Source organism: Pelophylax lessonae, assembly GCF_965119305.1.
Source record: "Pelophylax lessonae genome assembly, chromosome: 1".
Lineage (NCBI taxonomy): Eukaryota > Metazoa > Chordata > Amphibia > Anura > Ranidae > Pelophylax > Pelophylax lessonae.
Window position 1 is genome coordinate 78,711,857 of NC_138768.1, and position 23,398 is coordinate 78,735,254.

General features: G+C 40.4%; 1 protein-coding gene across 1 annotated transcript in view; it reads left to right on the forward strand.

Annotated features, from left to right (window-relative positions):
* NIPBL (NIPBL cohesin loading factor) overlaps window positions 1-23,398 on the forward strand; it is a 287,177-nt gene that overhangs the window by 150,714 nt on the left and 113,065 nt on the right. Inside the window, exons 18-35 of the mRNA XM_082258716.1 lie at window positions 3,760-3,911; window positions 4,801-4,881; window positions 5,179-5,279; window positions 6,844-6,976; window positions 7,072-7,154; window positions 7,242-7,374; window positions 8,401-8,544; window positions 10,134-10,220; window positions 10,333-10,544; window positions 10,623-10,725; window positions 11,455-11,553; window positions 11,635-11,781; window positions 15,807-15,941; window positions 16,320-16,418; window positions 16,515-16,568; window positions 16,662-16,770; window positions 16,858-16,994; window positions 20,385-20,525. Of these exons, the coding sequence (XP_082114842.1) occupies window positions 3,760-3,911; window positions 4,801-4,881; window positions 5,179-5,279; window positions 6,844-6,976; window positions 7,072-7,154; window positions 7,242-7,374; window positions 8,401-8,544; window positions 10,134-10,220; window positions 10,333-10,544; window positions 10,623-10,725; window positions 11,455-11,553; window positions 11,635-11,781; window positions 15,807-15,941; window positions 16,320-16,418; window positions 16,515-16,568; window positions 16,662-16,770; window positions 16,858-16,994; window positions 20,385-20,525 (2,150 nt within the window). The remainder of the gene's footprint in view (window positions 1-3,759; window positions 3,912-4,800; window positions 4,882-5,178; window positions 5,280-6,843; window positions 6,977-7,071; window positions 7,155-7,241; window positions 7,375-8,400; window positions 8,545-10,133; window positions 10,221-10,332; window positions 10,545-10,622; window positions 10,726-11,454; window positions 11,554-11,634; window positions 11,782-15,806; window positions 15,942-16,319; window positions 16,419-16,514; window positions 16,569-16,661; window positions 16,771-16,857; window positions 16,995-20,384; window positions 20,526-23,398) is intronic.

The window sequence follows — 23,398 nt, forward strand, 5'->3', positions numbered from 1 at the left end:
CTGTAATAAGCACAAAGATTGGGCACACATTTCATACTTGTTGGATGCACAACTGTGTTGCGTTTTTATGTCAATATGCATTTTAAGTGCACTTTATGATTTTAAATAAAATCAACCCTGTTTAGAAAAAAATAAAATGCTTCCTGTTTAAATGGGGCTTGAACACCTTAAGCAGCACTATACTCCTCTCAACCCCTGCACTGCAGTGTTTGGGTGCTTCCGCTGACATCTTTGGCTAGCCATCATCTGGGTACCAATCTTGACCTAACTTTCGTGCATGTGCAGGAGTTCATCTCGGCAGATGATGAAATTGTACACTAAGCTGCGCAGTTCAGTGTACAGTGTGGATAGGCAGGTAAGAATCTTTAATGCAAAAGAAACGTAGCATGTCTCAGCTGCATTAAAAAACCTGCCCGTTCTTTTTCTTTTCTTTTTTTTTTTTTTTTTTTTTTTTTTTTTTTTTTTTTATAATTACAGTTCCATTTGAAATCTCCAAGTGGAAAACTAAAGTAGAACTATAGGCAAAACATTTTTTTTTTTTTTCATTTTGGATAGAGTAAGGGAGGGTTATAACACCAGTCAGATTTTTATTTTTTTCTGCCATCTGTGTCCCATTGTGGAGATTTCCCTTCACATCCTGTCCCGTAGCCAAACCGTGAGAGGAAATCCCTGCAAATTAAGGTAACGCCTTGGGGACCCCCAGGTCACCAGAACTCAGTGTCCCCATTGGAAGAAATCCCCCCTATATTACTTTTCTGTGGACAACCCAAAATTTGGGATTTTCTGTTAATTTCACATTTAATCATCATGGTAAAGAGGACAAAAAGAGAAGGGGAATCTCCTTAATGGGGGCACAGACCGCAGTAAAAACTGACAGGTGTGCTAATCCTTCTCCACTCTTATCTAAAGCTAAAAAAAAAAACTTTTTCATTTAGTTATACTTGAAATCCTTCTCCAGGTGCCACTGCTATTGGACATTCCTTGGTGTGGCAGAGCATCTCCCATCGGATTCTGTGGGTCATCCCAATGGCCGCTGCTCCATTACAGGACAAAGTAATGAGGGAGTGACCAGCGGGAGAAACCACAGCTCTTGGGGGTGGGCATTGTATTTGACACATCCAGAGGTATTCAATAGCCTTGGCTCCTGGAGCTCTTCAAGAAGGTGAAGATTTAACTTGCCACTTGGAAAGTAGTTAATTTTCTTCATCTTCTATTTACAAAGTGCCTTTTTTTTTGCATAACAGGGTGTTGCTGCTTCTTGTGCTAAGGCATTATAGTTCTAGCATCTCTGAATAAGAACTTCTCAAATTATGGTATAAAATACATGGGAGATCTGTTGTATTCAGTTTGTCTGTTACATTGATAGAAGTAAATTGTTAGCATTTCTAAATATCCTGTACCCAGCCATGTGAAATAGTAAACCCATCCCACGGAAATTGTTGATTTGAACATATTTGACCAGGTAAACATTAGAGCTTAATTGGAACAGTGACTGCAAATAAAGGTGGATAAAAGCACAAGGAAATCATGCCTTTTCTGTTATTTTTTCAACAAAAATTTAAAATAGATGGTAATTATTATTACTACAGGTACTTCTATAGCGCAGTTAATTTACACAGAGCTCTACATACAGTGGGGATAATAATTATTTGATCCCTTGCAGATTTTGTAAGTTTGCCCACCTACAAAGAAATTAAGGGTCTATAATTTTTATCATAGGTGTATTTTGAATGATAGAGACAGAATATCAGCCAAAGCTCCAGACAAAAAAAAAAAAATACATGATACAAATGCTATAAATTGAGTTGCAGTTCAGTGAGTAAAATAAGTGTTTGATCCCCAAGCAAAACACGACTTAGTACTTGGTGGAGAAACCCTTGTTGGCAAGCACAGAGGTAAGACATTTCTTCTAGTTAGTGACCAGGTTTGCAAACATCTCAGGAGGGATTTTGGTCCACTCTTTTACAGATCTTCTCTAAATCCTTAAGGTTTCTTGGCTGTCGCTTGGCAACTCGAAGTTTCAGCTCCCTCCTTAAATTTTCTGTAGGATTAAGATTTGGAGATGGGCTAGGCGACTCCATGACCTTAATGTGCTTCTTCTTGAGCCACTCCTTTGTTGCCTTGGCTGTATGTTTAAGGTCATTGTAATGCTGGAAGACCCATCCATGACCCATCTTCCTTGTTCGGCCTAAGGGAAGAGGGTTCTCATCCAAGCTTTTACAATACATGACCCCATCCATTGGCCTCTCAATGCAGCAAAGTCGGTCTGTACCTTTAGCAAAGAAATAGCCCCAAAGCATAATGTTTCCACCTCCGTACTTGACCGTAGGGAGGGTGTTCTTAGGGTCATAGTCAGCATTTGTCTTCAAATTTAAAAAACTTGCCAATGGTGTCTTCCTTTCAGTGGAATAATTGAAACCCCTTTGCAAAAACTAATAAGCCTTTCAAATTTCCTTTCTAAGGACCTTGGAAAGCTGCTTTGGCATTGACATGGTGATACTGTACACCTTGGTGGCAAAGAGAACACAGACTTTTGATCTTGGAGCGTAAATAAGACAGGTTCCACCTTGCATGCTCACTAAGGCCCTTTTCACATCAGTGCCGTCCTGCTAGTTTTTCAGGCGGGCCTTTTCAGACCCTCCATTCACCCCTATGGACCAGCAGATGTAAACAGACTTGTCTGTTTACACCTGACTACCTCCAATCTGGTCTGCAAAAAAAAAAAAACAGAAGGGGGTCTGCCCCTTTGTCTAGGGAGATTGGATCAGGGGGCAATCTGAGTGTAAACAGACAGCGGAATCATAGGGAGCTCAGTCCGTGTTTGCTCTGCATAAACTGAGCGGACACAAACCTGTCATCCATCTGTTCTGCTCAGGACAACAGGGGATCACCACACAGATCCCCTGCTGATCTAATCTGAGTCTGCCCTGTGTTAAAGGGGCCAAGGAGGTTCTAACGATTAGCACCTGCTCTGAAACACCTTATTCTAATTTCATGTTTTTTTTAGTTATGTTCACACCGGTGCAACAGGTCAAATCGCATGACAAGTCGCACCCTGTTGTCGGCAATGGAAATATTCAACTTTGCATTCCTCCGTTGATTTGAAAAAGTAGCTTCTGCACTACTTTTGCCAATTTCAGGTGCAACTCGCATAGACATCTGTGCATTGTCACACTGACATGCTGCTTTAAAATCATGCAATTTCAAGTGAAGTCACGCGATTACTAAGACTCATTCAGTGTGAACGAGAGCTTAATGTAATATTGTTTTTACTTTTTTCCATGTGAAAAATGTGTTTTGCTGTTTAGGTTATGAGAATGAACACCTCAAATTTTTATTTGTTTAAATATATCACCTTTTGGAGGCACCATTTGAATGAAGTTTTTTGTTTGCCTGTCCAAATATTTTGAAAAAGTCAACAATTTTAGTGGAGTGTACTTCCTTTTATATTGGCTCTATATAATGAATTTGTCACAACTTAATGTCCACATACAAGGGACAATTTAGATTCCTTGTTCTGACATGTATAGTACTCCACAAATTTTTTTTTTCTCACATATTTTGACACGTGTATACTTTACACTCGTATATACTTGGCACATTTTTGGTATTGCGTAATGCATAAGAAGTTTTCAATGATTTTAAGGACGTTTTAGTATAACGTTAGAGATAAAGTACTAATTGCATTTATTTGCTTGTTTACAGTTTATCAATACTGTTCTAAATAGCCCTCGTGATATTATGTATGATTTTTTGCAGGAGGACTGATGAGTTCAAAAGCTAAGCGCGCCAAGTGCTCAACTCATAAGCAGAGAGTAATCGTTATGCTCTACAACAAAGTGTGTGATATTGTGGCCAGTTTGTCTGAACTGCTAGAAATTCAGCTGCTTACGGACACAACTATTCTGCAGGTAAAGTAACAGACATATGTGCTCCATTGGAATGTTGTAATTCATTTTTCCCAGAATATACTCTTGGTGGTCCTTGGTGGGCCTCTGTTATAGGGATATTATTTTGCCTTCAGCAGAATCTTTCAGATTTCTTTCCGGCTTGGGTTCTATGAGCGGATAAAGCGGTTTCTAAGAACAGAATTGGGTGGCAAACTTGTCATCCATGTTGCCTATGCCTCATAGGGCATATAAGCTTCAGATTGTCGTGGGACATCCGCTTACCTATTTTCTGAAAAAATGCAAACCATTCTCTGATTGGACAAGGTGAGGAATGTGACATCATCGCCTCGCCTCTCTACCTCATCCAATCATAGAACGCTTCGCATTTGTTGAGAAAGGTCAAAGCGTTTACAGGGAGTATACAAATCGTGATATTTTGAACAACCAAAAGCAGGTGTGCATGTTTTGGTTATTGATTTACAGCAAAATTATTTACTGTTTGACTATATGCATAAAGTAGTTGCATCTAATTAGGTTGTCTATGGGTTTTTCAAACTTTTGTATGTGCTGGTGAATATAATCACTTCTGACTTGCTGCCTGCCTCTGGTGCAGCTTTTTATGGATTCTCCACTCTGTACCCACGTTCCCATGTCTGTACACCAGACTTCACAAATATGAGGGTTTCTGTTTTTTTTTCTGATGGATTTTATTTTATGATGTGAAGAAAATAGGATTGAGATTACTTTTTTTGTAGCAATCTACAGATCTAAATTTTGGTGTAGTGTTATCTCGGGGCTCCTCAAATTTTATCAGTAGTCAGCAGAGGGCCCTAGACTCTTATCTCTACAATGCCTGTTTTTGTAGCTGACCCTTCAATTATCATTGTGACCTTTTTAATTTTGTTGGCAGGTTTCTTCAATGGGAATAACACCTTTCTTTGTAGAAAGTGTCAGTGAGTTGCAGCTGTGTGCCATCAAGCTGGTTACTGCAGTAAGAAAATTTCATTTTTATTTGATGTGTTTTACATTTTGCATGACTGCTGTTATCAAACTTTATTCATTATTTCCACACCCTCTAACTTTTGAAAAACATAACCCTGGCTTCAGACCTTTTCTAATATTTCATCCTTCGCTCAGTAGTGTCACACAGCATATGCCATGTCTATAGGATAACTAACCAACAAAATGGCATTACTACTCTTGCTTAAAATATTCCCTTGCTTATGTAGACCTTGAAATCTTTGGTTGTACCTGTACCTCTCATTAGGATCCTGTCATTCCTTCACAGGTATTTTCCAGGTACGAGAAACACAGGCAGCTTATTCTGGAGGAGCTTTTCACTTCACTTGCTAGACTGCCAACAAGTAAAAGAAGCCTGCGGAATTTTAGGTACTCAATTTCATCTGGAGAAACCAAAGTCACCTGCGTTATTTCCTGTTTGTGCCATGTTTTAATTTACACATTTCGTTTCACATTTTTCTAAGTGTTTCCAGCCATTGGTATTGTATATATGATTAGTAAAGCAAAGAAATTTGTTTCTGCATGTAGCAACCAATCAGGTGTATTGCTATTTTTGACTGGGAAATAAAAGAAATTTGGATCTAATGCACAACAGCTTTTTCTGCAATACTCCTCAATTAAGCCGTCCACACTCTTAGGGCTCTTTCACACGGCCACTCCGATGTTCTTATCCGCTGCGGGACTTTTTTTTTTTCACGGAGCGGATGACACTTGTGTCATCCGCTCCGTGTCTCCGCATATCATCCCATCCGTTTGCGGATGATATACGGACATAATGTAAGTCTATGGCATTGCAGATGTCAGCGGATGACACCGCTGACATCCGATTTTCCTTCCTTTCCGTTTTTTACACAGAGGAAAAATAGGGTTCTGTTCAGTTCCAAAAAACGGAACAGAACTGAAAGGAAGAAAATCGGATGTCAGCGGATGGTATTCCGCTGACATCCGCAATGCCATTGACTTACATTATGTCCGCAAATCATCCGCAAAAAAATAGGATGATTTGCGGACAAGCGGAGCGGCCGTGTGAAAGAGCCCTTAAGTGGAACTAAAAAAAAAGCTTTGAGCAGACATGCTCTTTATTGCAAAAGAGACCTGCAATGTCTCTTCTGAAATAAAATAAAACAAAACCTATCTGCTCACAGTCTTCTGTAGAATATATGCTGAGTTTGGCATTGCACAGCTCAGCATAGTGCCTGTGTGACTGCACTCACCAGCCAGTCAAGATGGCGAAAGACCGCCACCTAAAAAAATGCCAGGGAGAAGATGCTGGCAGGGACTTTGCAGGCGACTGATCCTTCAAGCAGAGGTAAGTATTTTTGTCTTTAGTTCCACTTAAACAATCTGATGTGTAAGTTGTGTTACAGCTAAGGGTCCATTAACTCTTGCTTGATTCCAGAGTCGCACGATTTCCAGTGCGCCTTTGGAGCTCGACATTACACTCTCTGCACCTAAGTCACATCAAAATTTGGAGCAAAGTAGCGCAGGCCCCGTTTCAAAATCGCTGCGATTTTAAGTTTCCCATCGAAATGGGTGCCATTGAAAAAAATAGGCTCCCACTTGTCATGCAACTTATGTCCAGAGTTGTATTACAAATGGCACAAGTGTGAATGGAACCAAAGGCTTTTATTCTGTTTTGAAACTGCAGATGCCCAGATCTCAGAATCAGTGTAGCTACAGTATTCAGAGTTCCAACTCTTAAGCCTCATGCACAGTAGTGTAACTTCCCTGGGTCCTGCACTCCCTCTGGGTTATGAGCAAGGGAAGGTATGGGTTGTAACCGGTCTCCATTATTCTGACAGGTTCCCCTTCAGTTGAAAGTATCTTCTGAAGTTATTTTCCCCTATATTCCTTTACAAACAGAGTTTTCCAAGTACTGTTGTAAACCTGTGTTGTATGCTGATTACTTACAATTAACACTGTTGACAACCAGGTTAAACAGCAGTGATGATGATGGAGAATCTATGTACATTCAGATGGTGACAGCGCTGGTCTTGCAGTTAATACAGTGTGTGGTCCACTTACCATCTGATAGAGATAATGCAGAGGAAGAGTCTAACAAAAAGGTAAAAATGTCAATCTTGCAGTTCTGCTCTATATACCATAGTTTAAAAAGGTATACCATGGTTTAGGGTAATTCTTGTGTCCGCTTTCTTTCCAGGTGGACCAGGATGTTTTCATCACCAACTCCTATGAAACAGCCATGAGGACTGCTCAGAACTTTCTGTCTATTTTCCTCAAAAAGTTGGTAGACCTATTCATTTGATTACATTACTTTTTCCTGCACACCATTTATTTGGCCTTTGTTGTATTAATAATGTTTGTTCTTAGGTGCGGGAGCAAGCAAGGGGAGGAGGATTACAGGCCACTGTTTGAGAATTTTGTCCAGGACCTTCTGTCTACTGTGAACAAACCTGAATGGCCAGCAGCTGAGCTCTTGCTTAGCTTGTTGGGAAGATTGTTGGTAGGAATTCTTAATTATTAAGTATGTTTATTGGTAATAAGTGGTAAACAGATCTAAAACTGGTAGATAGCCCTCTTTTTGGACCTGTATATGTAGGTACACAGAGAATAAAACCCATGCTGTAGATTTCAGGTTACCCGCTGACTGGTCTGCAGTTACAGAGCTCACCATTGCCATCTGTTGGTGCTATCTGGTAGTTCTGGGGTTATGTTAATTTTTATTGCCTATATAGAGTTTTCTTTGCAGTCTCATTTATGAAAGTCCCATTTGGTCACGCTCTTTTTTTTTTTTTTTTTTTTTTTGGTTAAATGATTTTATTTATCCAATGAAAAAACAAATACAAAACCGTATACAGCTTTCAATGTATATACAATTATATACAATTTTCATGTTCAGTGTTAACAAGTTTATAAAGGTATTTGTACAGAGGTACGTGGGGATTCCCTGAGATACAGCAAGGGTTTTTGTTGCAAGACGAAGTTGACACCACTTTTTTATGGGAGAGTGATAAATGTGAGGGGTGATGTACACAGCAAGATTATTCACATGTGGCAGACTCATTTAACCAGCGGTCCCAAAACTTATTGTATTTTGTATGGATACCTCTGTGAGTGTATATACATTTTTTATAAGGAAGGGTTTTATTCACGTCAGTCATCCAATCAGTTAGTTTTGGGGGGGGGGGGGGGCTTGCATCCACACTTTGGCTATCATCTTTCTGTCCAGGAATAATGTTTCATGTAGAAATGTCTTGAAATATTTATTCATGTTAATTTCAGGGAGGATTCCAAGTAGGCAGGGCTTTGGATCTAGAGTCAGGGGGAACCCCTGTATATATGGGCAAGACCACAACAGATGAATGTACCCAATGTTTGTTTGCACATTGGACATTTCGGGGGTTGTTCTTGTTTAAATTTAGCTAGTTTAACAGGAGTAAGATATGCACAGTGCAGTATATATACGGTCACGCTCCTTTTTAGTTGTGTCCATAACACCTTTTATGTGTTTCATTTTTGTCCCTTTTAGGTTCATCAGTTCAGCAACAAGTCAACAGAGATGGCACTTCGTGTGGCTTCATTGGATTATTTGGGTACTGTGGCTGCACGACTCAGGAAAGATGCAGTTACCAGCAAAATGGACCAAGGCTCAATAGACAGAATCCTCAAACAGGTACAGGAAGAATGGACATCACTGCCTATTACTTTTCCTTACTTTACCCTACTACATCAATAAAGTTGTGATATTTCATTGACAAATGCAGATGTCACTTCATTCTAGCTGAATGAAACCATGCAGTTCCATACATAGACTGATTATACTACTACTTATCTATTTACTTGATGTAGCTTGACTGATAAAACAAAAACATTTTCAAATGAAATTGTGGTTAGAAATAACTCTAAAGTGTGTCACCAGCTTACTAATTGACTAGTGTATTGCAATACTCTTCAACTTAACTAATCACGCTTTCTTTTACTGCAACTCTAAAGGGTAACTTGACTTTCGTGTAGAACAAAATTGCCAAAAAAGTAGCATATACAATTACTACAGAAGTCGTATTGTAATTGAATGAATGTTAAAAATTATCTTTCCTTCTCAATCTACAGCTCTGTCATGTTCTGTAAAGTGCAATATGGCTACCTGGAAGCTTTCTGTACACAGATGGTGTACAGAACGTCCCCCAGAAATGTAATTACTTCGTGTGATTTGGCTTACTTATTTTCCCAGAAAGCCACAGATTTTGGGCATCCCCTTAAATAAAAATGCAATTTCTGATGAGACTACCAAAGGGAATTCATTTATAAAGGGGGATACAGACCCTGCCAGTTTTCTTATTAGAATCCTGCAAGTGCAGCAGTAGTTTTAAAGTCACTCCCGTTCTTATCCACTGTGCACATGGACTATTTCTTTGAAATGCCCAAAGATGGGAATCTCAACAAAGTTTGGTAAAATACCTGCAATGTACATAGATCACCCAGATGGGAATATTTTGTTGAGAAAAAAAAGTGGAACAATTTTTTTATGAAAACATGGCTGATATGTGGGCACATAAACCTTGAGGTTTTCTTTTGAAGCTAATGTTCAATGCCTTCGTAAAGGAGAAGTATGGCCAAAGCTTTTTTGGTCCTACTTTTCCTTTGGATCGCAGACATGCAGTTCGTTCTGCACTCCTGTGACCCATGTTCAGCTGACAGCTAAAGCCTAGACCGACAGCTAGACTGAGCCAGCCCCTGTGGCGCTCCAGTGAGCACTGAAGGGGCAGAGCAGAGAGTTGGACAGTCACTGGCACCCTGCTAACTTAGAAGCAGTAGGGAACAGATGCAGCATTAGACCAATGCTGCATCCGCCTAGGTGAGTTAATTCCCAGATGCTTTTTTGAAGGTTCTAAATTGGAACTTCAGAGTTTTCCTTTGATAGAGTGGGAAAGGATAAGAACCAATGTTTAATCTACGAAAGCTTTTTTTTTTTTTCTTTTTTTCTTTTTTTTTTATATACCCTTGACCCAGGGTTTGGCTTAACTGAATTTATAAAATGACATTCAGCTGGCTAGAGTCTTTTTTTCTTCTGCTAAGCTCCCCTCTGTTACCACAATTCCATGGCCATGCAAAGCACTGCCTCTCCAAAATATTCTTGGGAGATAAGTTTAGAATTTCCCATTCCTAATCTATGCAAGTAAGATTTCCATTTTCAGTATATTTGCTGAATTTTTGTAGATATTGTTTTTTTAAATTCTTTGTGTCCCTTGTTGTTTTCTACAGTCTCCTGAAGGAGATGAGATCCAACAGCTCCAAAAGGCTCTACTAGATTATCTAGAGGAGAACACAGAGACCGATCCATCACTAGTGGTGAGTTTCCTTTGTGTTCAGATGTTAATAGGGACATCTCGGGCCCATAAAGAAATTTAGAGCTAAGTTAAACATACATCTTATAACACATGTCCTTCTGTCTCCTCTTCAGTTTTCTCGGAAGTTTTATATAGCACAGTGGTTCCGTGACACTACAATGGAGACAGAGAAAGCCATGAAATCCCAGAAGGACGAGGACTCCGATGGAGCACATCATGCAAAAGAGGTTGAATCCACCGGAGAGATAATGCAGCGAGCAGAAAAAAGGAAAAAGTTCCTCCGTAGCATCATTAGAACAGCACCATCACAGTTTAGCACTTTGAAGTAAGGACCAAATAGTAGTTAGCTTTCACTGGATTCATTTTACTTCAGCACTGTAACACATTCATCTCTGTCTTGCAGGTCAAATTCTGACATAGTCGACTACGATGATGCTTGTTTGATTGTGCGTTATTTGGCCTCTATGAGGCCGTTTGCCCAGAGCTTTGATATTTATTTGACCCAGGTAAATATAGGAAATCATACTCTAATAATTTGGTTATTCATTTGCTGATCTGGGGAACACCTATGCTTTGCATGCAGGAACTTCAGTCTATTGTCAGAGCAGATTATTTTTTTTAACATGAGAAGCTTTTGAAATCTCTAAAGGGACCAATTATCATGTCCCCCCCCCCCCCTTTTTAATGAAAGAATAGTTAGTATTCATTCTAGGACCTGGCTCCATGGAGAATATTGTCTACGCTCACTGCCTCCACTTCATGGCTTACGGCACAACACACAAAAGTGGCCTTTGAAGTATTCCACATGCATATGATTGTCAGTGACATGGAGAGTCCATAACAGAAGGCTGTTCTAAAAAAAAACATCTTTAGTTTGTTTAAAGTTTATAAAGGTTAAAGCAATTGCCAAAACTTTATTTTGCTGTCTTCAACATCTAACTTTGCTGAAGTTCTCCTCAGATTTATCCTATCCTGAAGGTGGTATTGGCATTTACAAGCATAATTGATGTAACATTGGTCATCCTTTCATACAGTATGGAAGCTCAAGAAGCTATTAATACGTTTTTCCTTTTGATTTGGTATAAAACCAGGAGCTCAGGGCATTTGTGTGTGTTACAGTAATTCTTCCTTTCTAAGGGATTACATACAAAGTGAATTAAAAACTAAATACAGTTTGATGTCTTTGCTTGCTTGAGCAAATAAAGGTGTTTTTTTATGCTTTTTTGTTTTTTCAGATTCTGCGGGTACTTGGGGAGAATGCAATTGCAGTCCGTACGAAAGCCATGAAGTGTTTGTCTGAAGTGGTAGCTGTAGATCCAAGCATTCTTGCCAGGGTAAGTTATGCATCCTCTAGTTGTGGCAAGTCACGCCCCCTCATTGAATGCTGTAAATAACATTAGTCTTTACTTCCACAGCTGGATATGCAGAGAGGTGTGCACGGGAGGCTGATGGACAACTCGACCAGTGTGCGAGAAGCAGCTGTGGAGTTACTGGGACGGTTTGTACTCTGTAGACCCCAGCTTGCCGAGCAGTATTATGAGATGCTCGTTGAGAGGATTCTGGTGAGTGATAATATCTTTTTGTTTGTAGGTGTTGTGCATTTCTCACCTTCGCGTTTATAAAACATTTTTAATCTACCCTTGCTTCTATGTTGAGATGGGTAGTGATATACACTATATAACATTTGTTTGTGCTTAAATTGAATTTTTTTTTTTTTTTTTTTTTTTTTTTTATTATTGCAATGGTAGAGTATTGAATTAATGTGTCTTCATGGAAAATGGCATTTCTTAAAGCTAATCTAAGGGGAGCTTTACTTACCTTTCCTAACAGCCCCAACCTGTGCCAACATTTTCCGTGCGCCAGTTTTCAGTTTTTTGGTCAGGATGACATCACTCCTGCACATGTGTAAGAGCCGGTCTTCCTGGCACACAGGGATCCGGCTGGCACTGTAAGCTGAGCTGCGCGTGCCCAGCTCAGTTTACATACTGGAGAAGGCTGAGAGCAGGCAGTGTTTTTTTTATTGCAATAACACCTTCCAGGTCAGATATGTTTTAGATTTTAGCTTATGCCCTTAGGTAATGGATGTGTGCCTGTAGATGTCTCCCTGAAGAGATCTCTTTAGTTTCCTATTTATAGCCTCTTTTGAACATCCCTGCTGAGGTAGGGAAAGTCTTCATCTTGATCAGTTGCATAGGACCAAAAAGCCAAGAGGGGACTGTACCCAGGCCCCACATACAAAGTAAAGGCAGGCTGTAATGTTAGCACTTGGTTCCTGCTGGCCACCATCTCCACGGTACAATGTATCCAGTGACTTATCTGGCAGGTTGCTGTACAGGTCCAGGACAGTGATTCCCTTGGGGGTATTGAGTCCCTGCACGTCTTGTGGGGTGAAGAATGAGCCCTCTCGCCCTGCAGAATGGAATGGGAGTGCCTTTGGGAAACAGCATGTGACATTTTCCCTTAAAGTGTTCACTGGTGCATTAGGTTCATTCCAGGCTGGTATCTGTGTGTAGAGTGACACATAGGAGGACCATTTGCGTAGTTGCCCTATGATGGCTCCCCTAACGGTCAGCTCAGATCTGAATCCCTTGCCTTATCTGTTATTTCCACTGTCTAAGGGGCACAATCCTCCAATTTCTTTGTGTTGTGGGAGGGACATTTCTGAAGCCATTTTTGGTTTGCGGGACACACACTTTAGGGGTTCTCAATGGTTTGGAACACCTAGGATGGAAACGTGGATGCTCTCCTTCCCCTCCTCCACTTTTGCAGGTGGATGCAGGAGGCATCCGAAGAACATCCTCAGTGTGAGGAAAAGGCAGAAATGGCCAAGGATTGGGAATCCTCTGTAGACGAGTTCTTCCAGAACAAAATGATTGGATCTGGGGCTGCCTCAGAAACAGAAGACCTCAGCAGGATTCCTGGTGGACGTATAGGAACTAACTTGAAGTTTCCACTTTCTGAGCCCTCTTCACTTAAAGTTACTGGAGTTGGGTCCTGGCGGCCACCCAAATATCCCAAATCTTTTCCTGTGCACCCTCACTTGCTGGCAGCGATGCATGTTGATTTGGCTCATTCGTAGAAGGATTTTTCATCACCAAAGTGATTTGCTCAGCATTTCCCCATGGAGGAGGAACTTTACAAGAGAATATGGTTCTGCTTCCTTTGTATCTGCGATTTTCCTCTTGAATAAGACCCTAACAGTCCCAGTGGTTGAGGTCCTGGTCTTTAAAGATGCAATGGGTAAGAGGTTAGATGCCTTTCTTAAAGTATTAAACCCCCAGTTTTTATTTTTTTTTCTTTACACATTGAGCACAATGAAATAAGGAGAAGGAGCTTCATCCCTTTTAGATGTTCAAATTGTTCAAATGTATCCGAAGTCTACAGCTTTGTTTCAACAATCTGAGACCCTGTTTTACCTGAAGGTCACACCGCTTCTCGATCCACTTCTTCCAGGTCAATTTGTCAGCTTGTTTCTGAAGCCTATGGTATCAAGGGCAAAGTTCCAGCTTTCCTGGTCAAAGCCCGTTTTTCTAGAAGTGTCAGTGCTTCTTGGGCTTTCAGCATCAAGCCTCTGTTTGCAAGGCTGGTAAATGGTCTTCTCTTCACTTGTTTAAGAAGTTCTCAGGTAGAAATTCAAGATGTTCACGCCTCCGAGGTCGCCAGTTTTGGGCGAAAAGTCTTGCAGGTGGCCTTGTTAGTGGGGTTTTTCCATGTTTTGGTTTTGGGCCACAGGTTACCCGCCCTTCCATTCCTCAGTTTACTTTGCATTGTTTACTACAAAACCTTGGATTAATGGATAGGGTAGGATTATAGGGAAGATGCCCAAGGGGGGTGGGGGTCCTCAAAAGCTTGCCAGTGTTCAGTCACTTGAAATTGTGTGCCTGTAACACATGTATCTTGCATCCTGTACTGTTCCTTAAGATATGGAATTTACAGTAAGTCAAAATGCCCCCCCCCCCTTTTTTTTTTTCACCCATAAAATCCTTTTCCCGTCTTTGCTTTCCTCAATGCTTGCTATCAAACTGGGGCTTAGCTGAGCTGTGAGGGGTTATGCCTGGGTTAGCAATTCCTGCTTTTTTTTTTTTTTTTTGACCCGTGTTCAGTCACCTGAAGGTGGCAGCATAACAAGTTGTCATGAATGTGAAATGCACCTGGTCTTATGTACAGGCCGTCCCTGGGTTACAAACAAGATAGGGACTGTAGGTATGTTCTTAAGTTGAATTTGTAAGTCAGAACAGGTACATTTTTTAAGTGTAGCCCCCGCCAAAAGAATACGTTTTAAGTTATTTTGGAAAGCATAGGGAAGGGTTAACACCCCTTCACCATTTGTTTTTCTGTCTCTATCCCTGTTCAGAAGATTTCACCTCACTTTCTGTCCCTATGACAACTGTTTTTTGAAAATTTTGGGCTGTTGTGGAAAGAAGGATTAGTCATATCGCTTCAGTGGAGACACTTTTCCCATGAGAACTTTTACAGGATTGAATTTCCCTTCCTTAGGGCTAGATTTCTCCCCACTTCCTGTTGTCTCCATCCATTTGTAAGTCAGATGTTTGTAACCCAGTGACCGCCTGTATTGCAAATAAATCATTTTTTAGGTAAACCAAAAATTCTAATGTATTCATATTAACAAAACTTAAAGTGAACCTGTTAAATATTAAAATGTGTTTTATCGAACTGTACTGTTAAAGTGCAGACACAGCAAACCTGTCAGTACTCTGTGATAAACTTCACTGTGGAGCCCCTAAACTTAAAAGGGAAGAGTGCACAGGCCCTGGTGCAAACCGTTTATTAAATGAAAAATTGATAAAATAAATAATTTGCTCAAACTAACATGAATATGTATAGGCATGTCATCCACAACAGCTCTGAATGCTGGATGTCTCCCCTGTGAAGATCCAGATGGATGATTGGGAGACGGGATCCGTCGAGTGTGTGTGCAGCTGCCACCACGCTGCAGGCTGACAGGTCTCACTTCCCCGGCTGCTGGACAAGCCAGCGCCGCCTTTGGAACCAAGAGACAGGAAGGGCTGGCCATTGATTGAGTGTGTGGATTGTTGCTATGACAAAACGTTTCAGAGTACAGTGGAAGAGCCCCTACTGACCAATGAGATTTTGGCAGTTAAATAGTGAGAAAGACACTCCTTACCTGTGGAAGGAGTGTCTTTGTGGAAAAAAATAAAGGCTCTGCATATAGCTCGATCTTACATTTCCAGGCTTCCCCAGAGATTGCTTTTGAGATTGTGACAGGCACTTGGAAGACAACACATGGTGACTGCATTTTAGCAGCATTGCTTGCTAGGCCATTTTTTACATTCAGCCAACATCAGTTTAAGGCTTAGTGCACATGGGCATTTGTGGCTTGTTTTAAACATTAGTCGGTGAAGCATTTTGACAGGCATGGAATTGAATGTGTATCCTTGGATCTTCTAAAACATTGTACATGCATATTGCTCTTAAGTGCCTATGTGCACAAACTTGTAAGCATCATTTTAATGAGTGTTTTTATGGTTCCTAATAGTTTTCATTTTAGATACATTACTTTACATGTGATAACATTTAATAGCTCCCCTTTTCTTCTATCTTACAGGACACCGGTATCAGTGTAAGAAAGAGGGTAATAAAAATCTTGCGGGATATCTGTTTGGAACAACCAACGTTTCCAAAAATCACAGAGATGTGTGTAAAGATGATCCGCAGAGTCAACGATGAAGAGGGCATTAAGGTAAGACTGGTAAAAGTACCCCCATCCTGTCTGGCCATGAACATCTTGCTCTGCGCAGTGTGTTTGCCATAAGCATTACCTCCTTAGTTTCTTCTACAGCCCCCTATGTTCACTACTGGTTCCTTAGAGACATAGGGGGCCAGTGGATGGAACCAGAGTGCAGTGGGGTTATGCTAGCATGCAACACTCTTGGAATTGTCAAATGTCGAAGATCTTTTAGCATGATTATTTCAGTGTTTGGTGCTGCTTGCAGTGAGATAGCTAAGTTATGTTTGCTTTTCAGGTGGCTACTTTTTACCACTTTTAAAATTAGAAGCAGGGTTGCTTTAACATTATAGTGTCAGATCGCATTGCTTATCCTTCTTCTATACCTTTCAGAAACTAGTAAATGAAACATTCCAGAAACTCTGGTTCACTCCAACCCCTCAAAATGATAAAGTAGCAATGACCAGAAAGATCCTCAACATAACAGATGTGGTGAGAGAAGCTTTTATTTTTATATAAAAAAATAGTGCATTTCCTCGTAGAAATATACATTGTTTGATGGTGTGATCTCTGAATATGCTTATGCAGGTTGCAGCTTGCAGGGACACTGGCTATGATTGGTTTGAACAGCTTCTTCAAAATGTGAGTATAAATGACTTCTGTTTAGTCTTGATGTCCAACATCACCTGCTTCTGCACAAAATTAATAATGGGTCATATTGTTTGTGTACTTCAGCTTTTAAAATCTGAGGAAGATGCCTCATACAAACCTGTGAAAAAAGCCTGTACACAGCTGGTTGACAATTTGGTAGAACACATACTAAAGTATGAGGAATCCATGGCAGGTACAGCAACATTTTATGGTTTCCTTTCAGCTTCATGTTACAGAATGAAGCCCAACAGAAGAAATAAACTTGTTTCTCTTATTGCAGACTCTGACAACAAGGGTGTGAACTCGGGTCGGTTAGTTGCTTGTATTACCACTCTGTTCTTATTCAGCAAAATCAGGCCCCAGCTGATGGTAAAACATGCCATGACCATGCAGCCATACCTTACCACTAAGTGTAGTGTAAGTAATTTGCTTTGTGTTCATTTAAAATTTGTATTTCATGGTAATTTATTAACACTGCGAGCTGTTGTAAGCCTGAACGTCTTTATGGCTAATTTTATACATTTTTTTTTTTTTTGTGGAATATTGAGCATGATATGATTTGTGACTGAACAGACTGGCTTTCATAATACGTTTTTGAAAGAGGTTTTCAGTCATATACAGCCTCTGCTTTTGTTTACCCACTATATATTTAATAGGAACGCAAATTGACTTGACTAAAAAATGGCCTCCGGTTTAAATATAGCACAAGTCTCCATGGAGCTATAAAGAGGGAATAAAAATGGAAGTTATTTTATAAGAGTGGAGATGTTCATCAAGCAGTGGGTGTGATGGGCAATGAGAGCACCTGACAAATATTTAGCTGAACAAGAACAAATATGAATTTGACCTGTGGGGGTCGTCAACAGAAATAATTGGTTGGTAATGTTTTCTTTTTTAGCCTCAGTTCACACTGGTGCAGCTTTGAAATCGTGCTACTTCAGCGCGATTTCAAAGCTGAGCATCAGTGCGATTTGCACTGCCGATTTTATTGCGTTTGTACAGGAGCCTTTTTAATAATCGCTGCGACATGAGTTAAGGCAATATGAAGGGTTCCATTGCCGGTAATTGGATGCGACGTGTCATGCGATTTAGAACTGTCAAATTGCATGACAAGTCACACAGATGTGAACTGGGGCTCAAATATTACGTCTTTCTGCGGTTTTATAGACTATTTATTATAGACTATTTACTTCAAACTTAAATCTGGTTGTGCTCTTCTGTCATTCATGCTTTACAAAAATAAAGCTATTGGAGAAAACAATTAGCCTAATGTATTTACCTTGTGCTTTCCATGGTGAAATTTTCAAAGGCTATTTTAGGGGACACAACTTTTGTATCTTCCCCCATCTAGTGGTCACATATAGCATATATAGGTTTCTTCACTTAAAATGGCATAAAGCCCAAAAGCATACATTTGTCCCATTTTACCTTCCAATTCTTAGATGCGGTGGCTGGTTTATCTTTTTTTAGGCTTTGTTTCCTTTATTTTTACCTTGAGATCTGGCCAGTAAGTCTGTTTTTACATTAAAATAAGCTGTCCTCCTGATGTAGCAATTGGAGTGTTGAGACAAAACATTTACTACTGACAGGGTGCTTACAATTATTTATGTAAAACCTTTATCCCAAAAGGATAGTACTTCTAAAAGGAGAGCTGGAGTTTGGCTTCAATTTATTAGCGTTCTCTAAATCATCTAACCCTACCCCCGACTAATAATGCTGTCCAAAGTTGCCCCTGTGTTCATTCATCTAGAGTGGGGGCACACTAATAGAGGAGCTGTTACTGGCCAGATCAGCAGGTGAAAACAGGCGAAAAAAAAACTGATGCAGCCACTCCATCCAATAATTGCTAAGCTTCAATATATAACACTTTTGGTTTTTCGGGTTTAATACTGCTTTATTGTGGAAGCCAAGGTAAAAGGTTTTTCTGTCTATAATCCTTACCACCAATCGATGTATTTAACCTCAATATATTGATCTGAAGGCTTCTGATAATCAGATACTTAGGTGATTATTTATAAAAAATTTGCTTTTAAGAATGTCTTGGTTTCGGTTCACACTATGGCGATCCAACTTCGGGGGCGACCTGTGAAGTCGCGTGCACCGCGACTTCGGCGTGACTTGCACAGACTTCACATAAGGGAAGTCAATGCAAGTCGCTCCGATGTCGCCCCGAAGTAGTACAGGAACTATTTTCTAAGTCGGAGCGACTTGAGTCGCTCCTATTAGAACGGTTCCCGTAGCACAGAATGGACCGCGACTTGTCAGGCTGACCAGTCGCCTGACAAGTCGTGGTAGTGTGAACCGGGACTTAACATTCGTGCTGGTGTAACGAATAATACCCATAATGTTTGTAATACACATGTAATATTTTCTTTGTTGCCTTTTGCCGGGGGAATGTAAAATTTTCTCCTAAGAAAAAAAATCCTAACAGCATTCGACCAGGAAAATTAACATTTGTCAAAAGGGAAAAAAAAAAAAAAAAAAATATCCCAACACTAACATTTGACCAGCAGGGGAAATAGACTGAGGGAGACCTAAGCACCGTATACAGTCTATGGATTATACTGTTAGAGCTGCCTGTATCCTAACAACCGCTGACTCTGCATGGGTACAGTATGTTGGAGACCCATGCCCACATCCACATAGGGACAAAGGCTTTGGCAGGCAACCTCCTCCTTGACAAGGTACCCCTGATGTTGAGGGATGTTGTGGCCCAGGTAGACCCTCCCACCTCCTTAGTTACCCACACTGAGTGCTCACATAAGTAATTTTTTTTTGTGGGGTTCCTCAAAATTAATGCCAGACTCAAATGATCTTTATTGGATTTTGTGGGCACCCCATGCCTTGTTTTTTTGTTTTCCCTCATGGGCCCTCTTTGACATCTATACCAGAACTAAAGGGCCAAGTATGAATTTTGGCAAGACCCCATGCTGTTTATCTTGTTGATGACACCAACCTGCCTGTCCACCTTGTCCAATTGGAAGATGCTTTGCACTCATACAGAAAATTTAAAGCTTTCACTGAATGGCACCTATGCCAAGCAGCCAACCTCCTGTGTTCAGAATGTACCAGAAAGCAGATATAAAACACTGGAGGGGGCGCTGTCTACCTTACTAATTTCCAGCTTTCAGAGGGAACTGCCAAGTATGACATATTCAAAGTTACATTATTCCAAGCTGGACCAATGCAACTGTGTATAAAATTCCCATGCCTGGAATTCTACTTTAATTCTCATTGTTGAATGTCATTAGGGCTGTTTTTCTCTAGGGCTGTTAGGGAAAGTTATTACAAACATTACAGCTAATAATCATTTACCCTGACATGAATGTTGAGACCTTTGCAAAGGAAATTAGTTTTAAATTATTATTTTTTTTTTTTTTTTTACAAATAGACCTCCTATTCCTAAGTCAGTTGAAGTAATAGTTTCATGTTCTGTAGTTGTGGTACCACAATAAAATGGCATAGGTTGTGGTGCCATCATTGCTTAGAGGGAACGCGGGAAATGGAGATGAGTAACATCAGTGCTACTTTGCACCTTCCAGAGTTAACCTGTTCTTTAGGCATTGGTGCAATAGAAGACGTAGCCTCTGTTTTAATATGGTCTGTGGTGGGTGGAGCCTGAGTTTGTGACAATGGTTTTTCATTTTAAGTCTTCTTTGAAAAAAACTCTACTCTGCTTTATGCCTCCTTTTTTTCCCCCCAACTTCAAAGTCACTTTTAATCAGACAGCATCTTGTACAGCAATACCATATGTATTTTGTTCAAAGAAATTATGTTCTACTGACGATACTTCAATTTTCTCCTTAGACTCAGAATGATTTCATGGTGATTTGCAATGTTGCGAAAATCTTGGAACTAGTTGTGCCATTGATGGAGCACCCAAGCGAGACTTTCCTTGCTACGATAGAAGAAGATCTAATGAAGCTCATCATCAAATATGGCATGACCGTAAGATGCTTAACTGTCATATTTTTTTCCTCATTTTCCTTTTACACAGACTAATTAGCAAACAATTTCTAATTGTTTGAAGCAATTATAATCAAAGAGCAGTTTAGTGCAATCCTTCTGGAAAAACTAGATAGTTGGGAGTGGTTGAATGATTTAAAATCCCTGTCCATTCTTGTAGCTTTGTAAGATGGCCACAAGTCATTTAACTATGCATATTCTATCTTCAGAACTCCCAGTAAATTTCTACAATTTAGGTGCTCTTAATATTTGGCCCGCAACCTTCTACTCCTCACTTCCACCTGGAGGGATAGTGAGGTCGCCCACAATATTTGGCAGCCATTAAGGCACTGGTACTTAGAGTAGTTGGGTCAAATATCGACCATGGAAGCTGTGGTTGGTTATTTGCATAATAGTGTACCTGGTTTTCAGGGATACCTGGGCACTTGAATGATTAAGGCAGCATGCAAGCACCAGGAAAGACAAGGTAAAATATGCTCAAAGGTTTATTTTAAAGGTTGAGTGTCCTGTTCATCACTTAGTCTTCATATTTGTTACTACATCCTGTTTAAAAAATGTCAGTTGCAAGGGAATCCTGTGTTACCTGGAGTTTCAGGCACAGAAGACCCCTTTGCCTGACAGCGGTGTATACAGCCTTCTCTTTCCATAACAACTTCTCCTGACCAGGTGGGAGGGAGGGGTAGAAGCAGAATGACTTCTCATTTATCCAAATACAGACCCTCTACAAAGCTTCCTTTACTGGAGACTAGGAGCAGCTGTTGCAGGAAGAAAAGATGTAAACCCACTGCTTCAAGGCTGAAAGACCTGTGTGGAATTTTTATTTTTAAACAAAATAGGTACCCCCTGGCTATCAACTTTTTTTTCTCGTTCATTGAGGGGCACAGGTATTCAGATACAGTTGGTTAATACTGATGCCTACAAGAGGATTGCAAACTGACAAATAGAAATAGAAAAGTTGTATGCCAGCTCCTGTATAACTCGTCTCTACCCAGCATGCTTCAAACTTTTGTTAATTTCCTAGAAGTATAAGCCTATATTTTTCAGCTGTCTAAGTCTAACCACATTTTTGCTAACATTTTTTCTTTCTAAATTTATTCTTTGGATTCTTCTTCTGTCAACTTCAATCAAGATTTTCTACTTCATGCTGCTCTTTATATAGCAGCCACACACTCTGCTATAGCCTTCAGTTTGTTTCTGCCTAGTTTAGGAGTAGGACCTAGTTCCCGGCTGGGATTTCGGTCTTAGCTTGTTCTTTTATTTTTAAATGAAACCTTTTTTTTTTTTTATTTTTTTTTTTAAGCCAATTAAGTTCCTGAGAGAACTGCAATCAACAGCCGGCCTGGGTTTCGGACTCGATATCCTAGATCCTTAAGGTCTCCCAGCCAGGCCAGTGAGCGTGCACAGCTTATAGCCCAGCGCTAGGCCTCACCACGACAGAACCCCCAATGGACGGGGGGTGGCCGCGAGCGAAACACCTCGCTGGGACGCACATGACCTGGTTAGGCCTGAGTCGCAGTGTACACCTTGGCCGTCAGCACCCCCAATCCTGAGTAGAGAGGCAGTCTCTCCGGATTGGTGCCCACCCAATATCGTTGGTATGGTAAGTGTCCCCCTATAACTCAAGCGGTCTCGGGGTGGACGTAGAGCTGCACGATTCTGGCAAAAATGAGAATCACGATTTTTTTGCTTGGAATAAAGATCACGATTCACTCACGATTCTCAGCACCACGTATATTTATACATTTATTTTTTTTTTTTTTTTAGGGATTACATTTTCTGCACATAACACTACCTTTTCAGCATTTTTACTTGTGAATTATCAATATAATAATAATTAATGAAATTATTATTTTCATTATATTATTTTATATATATATATATATATATATATATATATATATATATATATATAAAATACAATAAATAATATAATGAAAATAATAATTTCATTAATTATTATTATATTGATAATTCACAAGTAAAAATGCTGAAAAGGTAGTGTTATGTGCAGAAAATGTAATCCCTAAAAAAAAATAAATGTATATTATAATGAAATTATATATATATATATATATATATATATATATATATATATATATATATATATATATATATATATATATATATATATATATATATATATATATATATATATATATATATATTCATTCATTACAATATACAATTAATCATTTATTTTTTAGGGTTTTCCCCTCTCTCCCCCCCTCCTCTGTCCTTGATTACCTCATGGAAAGCTCATCATGCCATAATTTTCTCGGACCCGTGAACAAATAGGACCTCGTCACTTCCGGGGACAGAGCAGGCGGGGCTGAGGTGGGACGGAAGACACCGTCGCGTCATCTGCAGACTTGAATTGAGGAGGCGTGACGGAGGTGCGGCCTGCCGCGTCATCTGCAGAGTGCTCAATGGAGGAGGCGTGACGGAGGTGCAGCCTGCCGCGTCATCTGCAGAGTGCTCAATGGAGGAGGCGTGACGGAGGTGCAGCCTGCCGCGTCATCTGCAGAGCACTGAATGGAGGAGGCGTGACGGAGGTGCGGCCTGCCTCGTCATCTGCAGAGCGCTGAATAGAGGAAGCGTGACGGAGGTGCGGCCCGCCGCTTCATAGAGGAGGCGTGACGGAGGTGCGGCCGTGAAATAACCCCACCCCCAGAATCGCCGATATTCGTGATGGAGATCGCATAGGGGGGTGGATCGAGATCGCGATCCCAGAACGATTAATCGTGCAGCTCTAGGTGGACGTGGGCCCTTCCCTTGGAAAGTTGGACCCTCTGGTACCCCTCATTTTCCCTGGCCTCTCGGTAGGTGCCAGGCTCCCCCAAGGCCTCCCTCCCCAC